A 12,899-nucleotide genomic window follows, 5' to 3' on the forward strand; every position below is an offset into this window, starting at 1 on the left:
AAGGCAAGAAATGCAACACAAATCTATTTTTCTTTTTTGCCCATATCTAAACTACCAGTTATGATCCTTTCACTCAAAAAATTGATTTATTCCTCTTTCATGTGGTCATAATTCTGACCTCTGAATGGCTCATGCAGCTCTTCTACGCATGCAGATCAGTATGAAAGCCACGCTTTGTTGGATGCGATTCTGTTTCTTTGACCAGATTCAGTTTTGGGTTTTTTTTCTCCTCAGACAAACAGGAACTCAATACTTTTTCTTACACATTTTAATTTTAATGATAAACTGTACATGTTAAGTGGCATTCCACTGACGTGGCTGTCCAGTGTTGACGTTGTGGCAGGCAGCAGTCCTAATGGGGCAGTTCATGATGGACCAGCTTGTAGTGGGACCCACATTCAGGACACCGCTGGGGTTCTCCCTCATGGAGCCAGAACCACACGATAGCAGTGTTGTCTTCCTCACCTGCAACAAGAAAAAACAGAAAAATCACTCAAATTAAGCGTAGTTATGCAACTTGGAATAACTTTACATAGAAGTTTCTTACAGAGACAGCCGACCAGCCTCTTGTTTCCAATACTGGGGACGATGTGAGGGTCTGTCTTGGTGCCGGTGTACTGTTTGGGCTTCAGGATGCTGTAGGGATCCTGTGAAAATCAGAAAATAAGATCAAGCAAAATACATCACTGTTTACCAAAACAGCTCAGAGAGGGAGCCTCAGAAAGTTGGAGGGAAGAATGACGAAACAAATATATGTAAAAATAAGAAAATTTAACTCCATAACTTTTTAAATCTTAAATTTATATGTTATTCAATAATTATTTAATCAAATGCTAAGCTAAAAAATATTTTAATGTTATTTCTGATGCTATTTTTCTGATTGGCTGCCAATGAAATTCCATAGAAAGCAAAAAAATTGAATTTTTTTTTATAAGGAAAAAAAAGGAATAAATTATTATTAAAGTAATAGTTAATAAAAACATTCTAAACGTTGTTGTTAGTGGTAAAGGGGCCCAGTCCAGAGGTTAATGCTTTTTGGTGAGCCATGGCAAAATTTTGGTAACTTCTGTACCAGAAAATAATGGATCAGAAACTCACCTTTCCTTGTTTGAGGGCCTGCAGGGTGCGTCGCTCCAGTCCAGTCGCCTGCTCCTCATCTGTTGGGATTCCTGGGGAAAAAACGGTGCGTCAATAAGCTGTAATAGAGCATGTGGGTAAATAGTTTGGTGGCAATAAATGCGAACTTTGTCACTAGACACCTTCCCTCCAATCAGCAGGGAAGCTGGCTGCAATCCAGGGAAAGTTTCCAAGGAGGTGGGTCTATCAAAGGCCGCAACACAAAGTCCAAATGACCTTCATTACTGTCCCAACTGTTGCCACGTTCATTTAAACACATGAAATACAACATAATGACAATTAAGTGGTTTAGGATCTAACACAGGGCAGAGAAAATGCGCAGTTTATTATTAAAAAACTGAAAATGACGCAGTTTCTAGCACGGAACATTCACCCTGATCGAGTCCGAGTCACAGCTGAGTTTTCCCCGCAGTGGAGCGGAGTGACTCCCCGGCTATAAATACATTTTCTTACCCCCAGCAGAGGCCATGGCTCGCTGCAGCGGCCTCGCCGCGGTGCCTCCCCTCAGCTGGAGGACTCTCAGCGGGCAGGTGCGGAGAAGAAGGCGGGCCGCCATGCTGGTTCTGGTGCTGGTTCGGTTCCACTCAGGTAAAGACAATGACCTGACTTTGACACAGCTGAGAGCTGGACTAAAATGACCCCAGATACGGCCGACCAATGGGAGCGAAAGTTATGGCTGCGGCAGCCAATGGGATTTTAGGGAGGGCGGTCCAATGAACAACGGCGTTAAAAAGATGCGAAAACTCAAAAATGACCACGAATAAACAAATATAGATAGAAAAAATTAAAATGACGTTGAAAATTGTGATAATATACAACATAAATTGAAATATTCAAAGCATTTATTCCTTGTAATTAGTATCGAATGCACAGAAATGAACATATTTTTCAGAACCCTTACATTTCTGTTTAAAATATCCTTTTCAAAAATGTATCTTTTTCACAATAGTTAAATTTTTTAAGGCACCACTTTAAAATTTTCACTCTTCTTTAGGCAAAACATGTTGACTTCACACAATTCTTTATATTTATCCACCCAAATAATAGTGGAATAGTTGAAAATTTTAATTAGGTATTTTGTTTCTTTAGATATTCTTGTATTTTGTACAGATTAAGAATGTTTTACTGTTTTTTCATGACCTTTGAGAGAAGAAAAAAATATATATTTAATCCCAGTTAAACTTTTGCCCTTATAAAAAGGACATAAAGCCTGAAGTAGAATCAGGAAGAGAAAAGCAAAACAGTGGTAGTTGTTGTCCAGTTGGGGGCGCTGTGGAACCAAGAAGCTGCAGTGGTTTTAGTAGAAAACGTGACGTTCTTGTTGCCCCTCTAGACGCTTTACTGCTCAGGTTATAGTAGTTAGCGAGGCGGCGTAAGAAGATGAAAACATTACCGTAGTAAAAAGACTGAGTCTCGCTGTATTACTCAGGCTGCGCTACAGCGTCTATTCACAGGCGCGATCCCACTACTGAGCGGCACGGGGGCTTTGACCTGCTCCGTTCCCGACCTGGGCCGGTGCACCCCTCCTTAGGCGACCTGGTGGTCCCGGGCTCCCCCAGGAGCACCATATCGATACCGAACTTAGTGCGGACACCCGATCGGCATAGTCCGCTGCAGCTCAGAGCTCCTGAGCTCAAACGATCCGCCAGCCTCAGCCTCCCGGTAGCTTGGATTACAGGCGCGCGCCACCGCACCCGGCGATGCTGTCCGCCGCTTTTACCGGATTTAGCTTTGATCCTGCTTATGACGTCACATCACAAGAAATAATCGACCTTATCTTATTTTATTAAACTGATATGAAATTCATGTTCATTCTGATTATTCAACATTTAAATGAACAAAAACTTTTTCAGTTTGGTTTATCATCAGCCCTCGCTAAGTGCACAGAACTGTGAGCATTGGGTATTTGAACCCAACCCGGTTCTGTCAATGAACAATAAATCCGGTAAAAGCGGCGGACAGCATCGCCGGGTGCGGTGGCGCGCGCCTGTAATCCAAGCTACCGGGAGGCTGAGGCTGGCGGATCGTTTGAGCTCAGGAGCTCTGAGCTGCAGCGGACTATGCCGATCGGGTGTCCGCACTAAGTTCGGTATCGATATGGTGCTCCTGGGGGAGCCCGGGACCACCAGGTCGCCTAAGGAGGGGTGCACCGGCCCAGGTCGGGAACGGAGCAGGTCAAAGCCCCCGTGCCGCTCAGTAGTGGGATCGCGCCTGTGAATAGACGCTGTAGCGCAGCCTGAGTAATACAGCGAGACTCAGTCTTTTTACTACGGTAATGTTTTCATCTTCTTACGCCGCCTCGCTAACTGCTATAACCTGAGCAGTAAAGCGTCTAGAGGGGCAACAAGAACGTCACGTTTTCTACTAAAACCACTGCAGCTTCTTGGTTCCACAGCGCCCCCAACTGGACAACAACACAAACAGCAACTACCACTGTTTTGCTTTTCTCTTCCTGATTCTCCTTCAGGTTTTATGTCCTTTCTTGCGGGTAAGAAGTAAAAGTTTAATTGGGATTAAAAATCATTTTTCTTATCAAAGCATATTTTATATTTATAGAATAGAAGAATATCTAAAGAAACAAAAGAATGATCAGAATTCGGGTCATCGGCCCAAGTCAAAGGTCATTTCAAATTAGCTGCTCGTTGAGAGTACCATCTCCAAGCTTTGTCGTGAAAAGTTAAGTGGAAGGAAAAACTGTATTAGGGAAAAGGTAGACAACCCCAAGAATCCAGAGAATTGTGAAGCAATGTTCCTCCAAGACTTTGAGGGAGTTTGACAAGGTGTGATATGTAATTAATATATGTGTGAGTTTTGTACTTTTCATTATTGAAATAAATGAAATCCCTAATATGCCGATTGTTGGTTCTCATTTTGGAGCAGAACTTGAGCTTTTCTCCCACAGTCTCCTAACCAAAACTCATGTTATTTCTTCACCTGGATTCCTCTGAGTCTGTATCATAAAAGATATATTTTTAAAAACACCTTATAAAAATATGAATGGTTCATCCAAACAAAAAATGTACAAATATTTAACATTTCTGCCCGATTATCTGAATGATCAAAATAAATCACAGATAAAAGAATAATCAAGAATTAGAGACAAATGTTTGATTTTATTCTAACACTGTTCATCATGAAGACAGATGTTCATGCAAGCTTTAAAACTAAACGTTACAGCAAGGGGAAAAAAAGAAACACAACCAGAATGTTAGCTTTTTTCTTTCATTCTGCCAAACAAACAGCTGGACAAAAGTTCATCTTTGGTAAAAATGAGAGGAATACCTTAAAAACAGTAGAATTAAACTATGCTAAAAAAATTTAAAGAAACTGACATCATGATTTTTAAAAGTTTACTTCAATGCAAAGTAATAAAGGTGCTTTTTAATGTTTTCCTTTTTATTCCTGCTAAAGGCACCCTTCTCTCTCAGACATTTCCTGCTCCCATCATATTCCATTTCTGGGATTTTCCCAGTCATTATGGACATTAAAAACACAGCAAGTACAAAAGGCAAATATCACCTGATTTTAGAGCCAGACACCCTAGAAAGAAACTAAAAGACTAAATAAATAAAATCCTGCCTTTATTTTATTGGTTTTCAAAGTGAATGAGCAACATTTAATGTTTCTTTGAGCTGCAGAATCTTTTTCTTTCCTTTGTGTCTGAGCTAAGTGAATGTGTAGTTTACTGGGATTTTATTTCTCTAAACTATTGCTCTACAATGCCTTTCCCACAGTCCAATAAATCTCCATAACAACCTTCATTTTTTCCACATTCTTCTGGGGCAGCCATTTTGTTCTAACGTCCTCATTTGCAAACGTCAACTACTTTCTACTTCCTTTATGTCCTTCATTTTATTTTTTACAATTTTTGCAAAATTCCAGACATTAAAATTAATTAAACTACAAGCTCAGTGGAAAATTAAAAGTTATAAAAGTCATGACAAATGCCCTTTACAGAAACAGTATCTGAAGGAAACAGGACATCTATGACCAACGCTAACCCACGGAAAATGAGACAAAACATGCTAAATTACTCATTTTGTAGCTGAAATTAAATTAACAAAAAACAAACACAAACATCTGACTACTGATCACAGACATTTAGCTAAAATAAAAATGCTGACATCAGCTAACCCAATTTCAGAGGGTCATTAAATGTTTTAAATAATAATTGACATTCTCCACTACCTGCTCTATTTCACGTCCAAATGCTTGAAAACTAAACCAACACGTTGCTTTCACGATAACGCGTCATCTAACTGCACAATAAACATAAAAACACAAAACAAAAAAACTGTTTCTGTCTGGAGCTGAATGCTACATGCTTTTCTACAAACATGCTCTCTTTAAAAACAAAACAAAAAAAATCAGAAAATATTTTTGTTTACAACACTTTTAATACTAGACTCTTGTCTTTCATGTTGTGTTCCTCTCCTTTTTTAATCCACTTAGAAGGCTGGAATACAAAAGATCTTTTAGGGCTGCAGACATGGATCTTGATACTGTTGAAATGGATGGCAAGGGATGGCAAGAATGCTCATTTGAAAAAAATAACACAAAAAGGCAGCCATTCATCATTTTCATGTCCAGATATCACCTCAGATGCACGGCACCATGCTAGCATCGCTCTAATATTGTAAACTCCCAGGATTTGTGAGGTCACAGCCTCACGAGTAGCTAAAATCTGCAAATACCTGAGAGCCCACCTAAAAACGCTCAAAGTTTCAAACTCAAACAACTTTTAACAGTTTTCTGGACTGAACATAGCTTTGAATTAAATAACAAAAACAAACCCCCCCAAAAAATTAACAAAATAAAGTTAAACCAATTTTGGCTTCTTCATTGTCCGCTCAAAAAAATGCTCATTTTTATAGTTCAAACCCCAAATATATCTTGAAATACGTTCATTAGCACAGTGAAACTGTGTTAACACTAGCTAACATCTACAATGTTCCTTATCTGGAGGTACAGCCAATCAGGGCTAAGGAAAGTAAATGGTGACCCGGGATTGGCTGCCTTCAAGTAGAATTGCATCTAGGTATTCCAACTTCCCAATCTGCAGGAATCTGGGTGAGCAACATGATTTTCTATGAGGACCAGTAGGTGTTGGTCTCAGAAATGGTATCTCAGGAAAATTTCAACATTATTTCTATATTAAAAACCATCATTGGTGCCACTCATGAAAGAACCGCCACAGTAAGAAACTTAAAAATGAGAAAACATAATGTTTCTAGTCCGTTTTTTCCTCCCAGCTGCTCCTCAACATAAATATGTAGTGTCTTATCACTCATGTTGTTCATAAATGCTACACTTCAAGAAGATCTTAAATCATAATTATGAGTAGAACCGGTCTTTTGCATGGTAAAAAGAGACAACTAGAATGACATCACATAATCTGGTCATTGTGTTGTGGGCATTGGTCATGTGTAGCAACAGAGCAGGCGGCTTCTAGAACAAGTATGAGCCAATAACAAAGCCACGTTTAGCGTCTGTTTCAGGGAGAGTGGCTGGAAATCTAAGGCACGGTAAGACTCATCTGGAGCATCTCAACTTGCTTCACACCTCCATCCATCCATCCATCCATCCATCCATCCATCCAACGATGGAGAAAAAAGGGTCAGAAACCCTCACAGTGTTCGGTACACTGCAAAAACAAAATCTTACCAACTAGACCATTTTGGTCTAATTTCTAGTGCAGATATCATGGAATACTTTAAATAAGACAAAACTAACTTAAAAGTAACTTTTCAGCAAGCTATAGGAGCTTCCTTTATATTGATGGAAACAAATGGTTCCACTGGCAGATTATTTCACTTATAGCAAGAAAATTTTCTTGTCATTAGTGAAATAATCTGACAGTAGAACGTTTTCATCAATATGAAGGGTTTACTGACTCAAAACAAGCTCCTAGATCTTGCTGAAACGTTATTTCTAAGTTTTTGTCTTATTTCAAGTTTACTAAGATATTTGGACTAGAAATTAGACCAAAAGTCCTTGGTAAGATTTTGTGTTTTTGCAGTGTGACCATCTCCCACCGTCTTCTTCATCACTTAACTGACTGTAGAAGCCATGTGTTTCCACATGTGCTTCTCCTGCTGGGTGAGGTTTGGACGGAGGGCCCCTAGAGGCGGGTGAAAGGGCCCACGTGCAGAGGGCCCCTCAGCTTCGGAGAGGAGCAGGAGTTGGAGGTGAAGAGAGAAGAAGGGGAGGAGGAGTAAGGCGAAGACGAAGCGGACGACGAGTCGCTGTTGAGCGTGAAGACGCTGGAGATCGCCACGTCAATGATGCCTTGACATAATTCTGGGTAGAGTTTCCTGAACCAGATAGGTGGAAAACCATTCAAATATGATCTGAAACACAAATAAAACTGTGATTTGTGAAGAGCGTTACTGACTGAGCGCAGGCTGGAGCGCCGTTGATCTCGATGAGCCACACTTTGAAGTTTTCGTCGACCATGAAGTCAAAGCCAAACAGCTGGAAGCTCTGGTAGGACAGGTGCTTGGTGCTGATGGCCGCCTCGATGCACGACAGGCAGCTCCTGAAACGACACCAAAGTCTTCTCAGCGTCCAGTAATAATCACATTAAGGCATACTATCCATTTTCTGTTGGACAGACAAACCCTGGCTCTCTGAGTTCACTACTTACCTCAAGCTAGCAGGATGTGTAAAGTTTTAAACTTTAAAATACAAGGTATTATATCCTATCAAGCATGTGCTTCCAACTGCAGGTTTTATTCAGCAAGCATTAGTTATTGTTCAGTTGTTTAGATAAAGGACTGATGTTGGTGCCTCAATTTTTTTCTACATTCTCTTCAAACTAACTAGTCCTAATAACCAACCACCTGTAAACATTAAATTGTTAATGATTTATTGTTTTTTTTTCCAGTGAGATGCACTGAAATAGTATTTTAAAAAGGTGGTTCAGTGTAACATCCATCAAAACAAGAAGGTCCTGCGCAGAATCAGAACTTCTGCAGGAATCAGGTCGTTGTTTTAGACAGGAAACACATTGGGATTAGCTGGATGATGTCGGAGTTTCCCTCCTGAATGGGAGTCAGAAAGATTCAGAGTGCATTCACACCAACCCTGCTTAGTTCGCTTTAATCAGATTCCAGTGTGTTTGTCTAGAACGGTTCGGTTCATTTGGGGAGGTGTGAATGCGACATCCACCAAAAAAGCAAACTCTTGTTTGCCTGCAAACCTCGGTCTCAGTTCAGTTGAAGTGAACTCTGGCGGATAAGAGACAGTTCCAAAAACAGGAAGCGGACTAAAGCACAGGACACTTTGGATAAATACAACCAGAACAAACACGCTGGTAGAGCACTAGTGGGAGAAATGACTCGGTATTTTACCAAAAACAAAAGAGAAATCCTACAACCGCTAACATCTGACGCTACTCCATTTTGTTTTCATTTTGTGAATAAGAAAGTCTTCTTCAGAGGTATTTGTATTGTTTCCTTCACTGGTTCTTGGTGCAGCGCCACCACAGGCAGAGAGGAGAACAGGTTTTTCAAAAGGTTTAGCTTGTTTGACACAGTACAGTCAGAAATAGAACCACACCAGCTGAAAATGTAACAAATGTTGCAACTGTGGTCCCAATCAGACTGAAACTACTCTCAGGTTTCCTAATATTTTGTCCTAAACTAACTCCCCTCCACATCTGCTCCACAGTTTCCAGCAAACCGAACTGAAACAGGCATCAACTCACTTGATGACGTGTTTGATCTGAGGTAATATGGTCGTCTCCAGGGTGACGCTGTGAGTGTTGAGCAGGTACAGCTTGAACTCGTCAAAGAACATCTCGTTGCCCTCCTCATAGCGGCCGTAGTTCTGCGAGTGCTCCTTCTGGATGCAGTGATTGGTCAGGTGGCTGGTCATGTCCTGCAGGTCTGCACTGTTGTAGGGCTCAGACGAGGTCCGCAGCACGCCCTCCCGGTACAGGTAGATGTTATACTGATGGTCCACCAGAACCCAGCTCCTGTCAATGACAGAGCAGGTGAGAGTCAGGCATCTGAGGCAGATTCTCCAGAGGCGCAGCATGGCTGAAACACCTGCCTGATGTCAAACTTCCGATGGCCCGGCTCCAGCAGTAGGGGTTTCTCCAGGTACTTCTGGATAACATGAACCTGTCCCTGATTGTCAATATAGTCCAGCAGCTGATTGGCATCATGCGAGATCAGAATACCAGCACCTGGTGCAACAGGAAGGTTAGCTTAGATTTCTATCAGCAAATCATGAGGTCAAAGTTTAGGTTCTATCAGCTCAATGGTGGCTATAAATGCTAGAGATCCACTAAAATTGGATGGGTGGATAGATGGATGGATAAAGAGATGAACGATTGAATGAAAAGATAAATAGATAGATGAAAGGATGGATGGATAAAAACACAAATATTTCTTTTAGCATCAACTCAAAAGCCATCCATAAAAATAAACCAGCAGCTGAGTCAGAAACCAGCCTGCACCTTTAGCTCCAGCAGAAGACTTGGCGATCCACACGGTTCCTTCTCCGCTCTCCTTCTTAGCATGGTAGGAGGCCAGGAAGACTTCCCGCTCGTCTGTCTTCGGGTTGCTCTTCAGGTGGCTGATGCCGTTGGTAGCCGGGGCAACGGGAGTGTTGAGGTTGGTGGGGTAGATGATGTAGGACTCTGGGAACCAGTTGCTGGAGTCTGACAGCTCTGGGCTGGTCTTTATTAGCCTAATGGCCCAGAAGGAGAGCGGTCAGCTGATTTTACTCCCTCTGGCTGATCAGCTTTCAGACAAGACAACAGAAACAAATCGGTCTGAGAGGAAGACAGAGACTCACTTGACCAGCGACGCCTTCCTGCACAGCTTGTCTGCTCCTCTGTAGTAATTCACCAGCTGCACCAGTCCTGGTTCATGGCCTGAAACGTCAACATGAGGACATTTCAACGTGTTCCAGTGACACTCGAGTCATTCTGAAGTTGAAGTCATAAACAGGAAGATGTTTAACAGAAACCTTAAAATCCAATATGGCTGCCCTGTGTTTAAAATGAACAGCTTGTTTTCACTCCACACAAGCTGTTTCCGACCAACTGTCACGTGAATTATAATCAAACTCTTGAAATGTTATAAAAAAGTAAAATGCAAATTAGGGATTTTTGCTTTCAATTTTTTAATCATATGTTGATGTTACGTAATGTTATAATAAACAGGAAGGGACCTGGACCAACCATTTCAGAAGCTGGAGGTTTGGACTTGTACTGAAATTTTTCTGAGTTTTGTGCCTCTGGTAAGGCACAAAGGTTCTAGAGGATGGGAGCTTTAGCTACATCAGAACTTATTCAGCAAATGTGTTTCGATCTCCCCATTAGCACATTGACTCTTTTCCAGAAAAGCCAAAAACTACCGCAAGCAAGCAAAAGGGTTTTTGTGAAACTGAGGAAATTATTTTGATTTGCAGTTTCTATCAACCGTTTCTAACACAATACTTCAAAATACACATTAAAATGTATATGGAAACACAGCCACTATTTGTTTCGGTTTTAAAAGTAAAACTCATAATATTTAGTTTATTACACACAGAAAAATAAATAAACTTTAAGCAATCTGATTCATGTTTTTCCACTCTTCCTCCAGTAATCTGGGAATTTTTATTTCCAAATTTCCAATCAAATATAAATTTAAAACTTCCTTGTTTGTTGCTGACATCATCTCTGGTTCATATACGACAGTCTGTGAGGGATTTCTCTTGAAGCGCCAGCAAGCCACGCTTTTTTCCTTCCACTCAACTTTCCATTGACTCAGTAACTGTCTCCTGGAACTGTCAAGTTATCATTCTTCCAAATTACTGTAAAGGGCATTACATTTCTGAATTTTAAATAATACATTGGTAATAATTTGTGGCAAACTGACACAAACTTTAATTGTCATAATTAACATTAATAAATGCTTGAAATCAATCATTCTGTGTTTAATGAATCTAATTGAGTTACACCATTTGAATTTGAGAACTTTTGGGTTAAACTGCAGAACAAAACTGGGGTTTTTTTCTACACAATGAAGACATGAATAAGTCCCAGCAGCCTGATACTGAATGGGTTGACACCAAATATAGCACATCACTCACCAAGGCGTCCAAATGGCAGCCGGTTCCGCTCACCGAGCATGAGGTTGAATCTGGGATTGTCTCTTTTCAGCCTCTTCCAGTGTCCGGTGGACAGCAGGATTTTAGACACTTCTGCATAAATAGTGCTGTTATCATCGCGGCTAACAAAGGTGTACATGGGAGAGCTCATCATTCCACGCTGACCACAAACACGTCAAGTAGGCTACAAAGTCTGGCTTGGTGTGTGCCGGTTAGCCGTGGGTGGAGGCTGGATCTGCAGCAGACAGCCTGGTGGGGATTATCACCTCTGCCCGAGCCATGATGGTGCTGATGAGTCGGTCATATTAAGTCCACACTTTTAACTGGGCTCAAACTGGTTTCCAATTGGATGAATCCAGCAGCTAGAGGCTAACACATGTTGGCATGAGATATGAAGGGTAGTTACTGCATGTCGCTGAGCTGATACGGTCCAGTTCCTCTTCCCAGACAAGGGTGTGTCTGTCTGACTGGCTCAGTGCTGCTCCGGTTCCTGGGGCTGATCCCGTCCGGATTCATTCACGTCCTGTCTCCACTTTAGCTAAGCAGCTAACGGTCTCCCACCGCTTCAGATGCTAACAGTAAACTCTTCCTCTGCGCGTCGCCAAAAAGCTGCAAAAGTAAATATGAACCTCTCAAAATACAAACTGGCTACTAACTTTACGCTTCCATTTCAACAATACACAAGCATCCCCCTCTACAGCGCTTTATTCTTTGGAATCTCAGGCATCCGCTATCAACACTATAAGCAGAGCACTCTAACTCTTCTGGGTAATGTAGTTTCAGACATCAGGAACACCCAGCGTAGTTTACAGCAAACGATTTTAATGTAGCATAAAATAAACTGTGGATGAATTTTAAAAATATCTATGAAGAAGTAAAACATTTAGTAAATTCAGTCACAGTAAAGGTCGCGGCGTATATCCTTTTCACAAAACGTACTACATTTCCCAGAACACAACGCACTTAAGCGCTAAACTAACACAAGCGTTATGCCGAGAATTGCATGCCCTGTCTCGGGAACGCGCATCGCACAGTGATGAGAAAACTGACTAAACGGAGCAACTCTTTATTTCTCTAAGTTGCCAGGGAGATGTATTTTTTGGCAAAGCAAGTTATTAGCCTGACAATATCTGCATGCATCTATTTTCCCTAAATATTATCCTATAGATATAAAACTCATACCAGCAGTTAGGAGAAAAAGTTAAGAGATTTCTGTCTTTACTGAAAAATCCTTATTTAAAATATAAAAAATATTTTTATTTCATTTTAGGTCTTTTTTATATTTTATAGGTAATTTTCAAAAGTCGTACTTTTCTTCAATAGTTTCCAGGTCATGTGACTCATTGAGGCGTAATCTACTAGTCTAGATAGATAGTCATTTTTATGAGTGTGCCTTAGTAGTTTTAGGTCTTTTCATATTTTTTAGCAATTTCTTTTACTATTGCTAAACTTTTATACGCTTTTCTAAACATTTAATAAATAATGATAGAAAAATTATAATATTTAAGGGATGTAACAATGTTATTTGGAAAAAGTAAGAGAAAAATAGAAAAGCAGTCTCAATCATTCATTCATTTGTATATTCTGTAACCCTCATTAAACTAATTGAAGTGCGCAGATTTCAATAAAATACAATGCAACAGTTTAAACGAAGT

At 40.7% G+C, this 12,899-nt stretch overlaps 2 protein-coding genes across 2 annotated transcripts; both read right to left on the minus strand.

The window, feature by feature from the left end:
• Window positions 1-253: 253 nt before the first annotated feature.
• cox5b2 (cytochrome c oxidase subunit 5B2) lies at window positions 254-1,779 on the minus strand. Its single transcript, XM_032554053.1, has 4 exons — window positions 1,591-1,779; window positions 1,099-1,169; window positions 548-647; window positions 254-465 (listed from the first exon to the last, which is right to left on the minus strand). Exons 1-4 carry the CDS (start codon window positions 1,691-1,693, stop codon window positions 353-355), a joined length of 387 nt encoding a protein of 128 aa, XP_032409944.1. The 5' UTR covers window positions 1,694-1,779; the 3' UTR covers window positions 254-352.
• A 2,451-nt stretch (window positions 1,780-4,230) lies between these two features.
• On the minus strand, window positions 4,231-11,997 carry ttl (tubulin tyrosine ligase). The gene is made up of 7 exons (XM_032553788.1): window positions 11,227-11,997; window positions 9,943-10,021; window positions 9,602-9,834; window positions 9,193-9,328; window positions 8,846-9,115; window positions 7,532-7,675; window positions 4,231-7,451 (listed from the first exon to the last, which is right to left on the minus strand). Exons 1-7 carry the CDS (start codon window positions 11,396-11,398, stop codon window positions 7,259-7,261), a joined length of 1,227 nt encoding a protein of 408 aa, XP_032409679.1. The 5' UTR covers window positions 11,399-11,997; the 3' UTR covers window positions 4,231-7,258.
• Between the last annotated feature and the right edge of the window lie 902 nt (window positions 11,998-12,899).

Source organism: Xiphophorus hellerii, chromosome 22 (genome assembly GCF_003331165.1).
Source record: "Xiphophorus hellerii strain 12219 chromosome 22, Xiphophorus_hellerii-4.1, whole genome shotgun sequence".
Taxonomy (NCBI): Eukaryota; Metazoa; Chordata; class Actinopteri; order Cyprinodontiformes; family Poeciliidae; genus Xiphophorus; species Xiphophorus hellerii.

Coding starts and splice junctions, on each gene's coding strand:
- cox5b2 (XM_032554053.1), bottom strand. CDS start 1,693: ATGGCGGCCCGCCTTCTTCTCCGCACCTGCCCGCTGAGAGTCCTCCAG. Junction 1,170..1,590: donor AGCCATGGCCTCTGCTGGGG/GTAAGAAAATGT, acceptor TTTTTTCCCCAG/GAATCCCAACAGATGAGGAG. Junction 648..1,098: donor AGGCCCTCAAACAAGGAAAG/GTGAGTTTCTGA, acceptor TGATTTTCACAG/GATCCCTACAGCATCCTGAA.
- ttl (XM_032553788.1), bottom strand. CDS start 11,398: ATGATGAGCTCTCCCATGTACACCTTTGTTAGCCGCGATGATAACAGC. Junction 9,835..9,942: donor AGGAAGGCGTCGCTGGTCAA/GTGAGTCTCTGT, acceptor CTGGGCCATTAG/GCTAATAAAGACCAGCCCAG. Junction 9,116..9,192: donor CATCGGAAGTTTGACATCAG/GCAGGTGTTTCA, acceptor TGTCATTGACAG/GAGCTGGGTTCTGGTGGACC.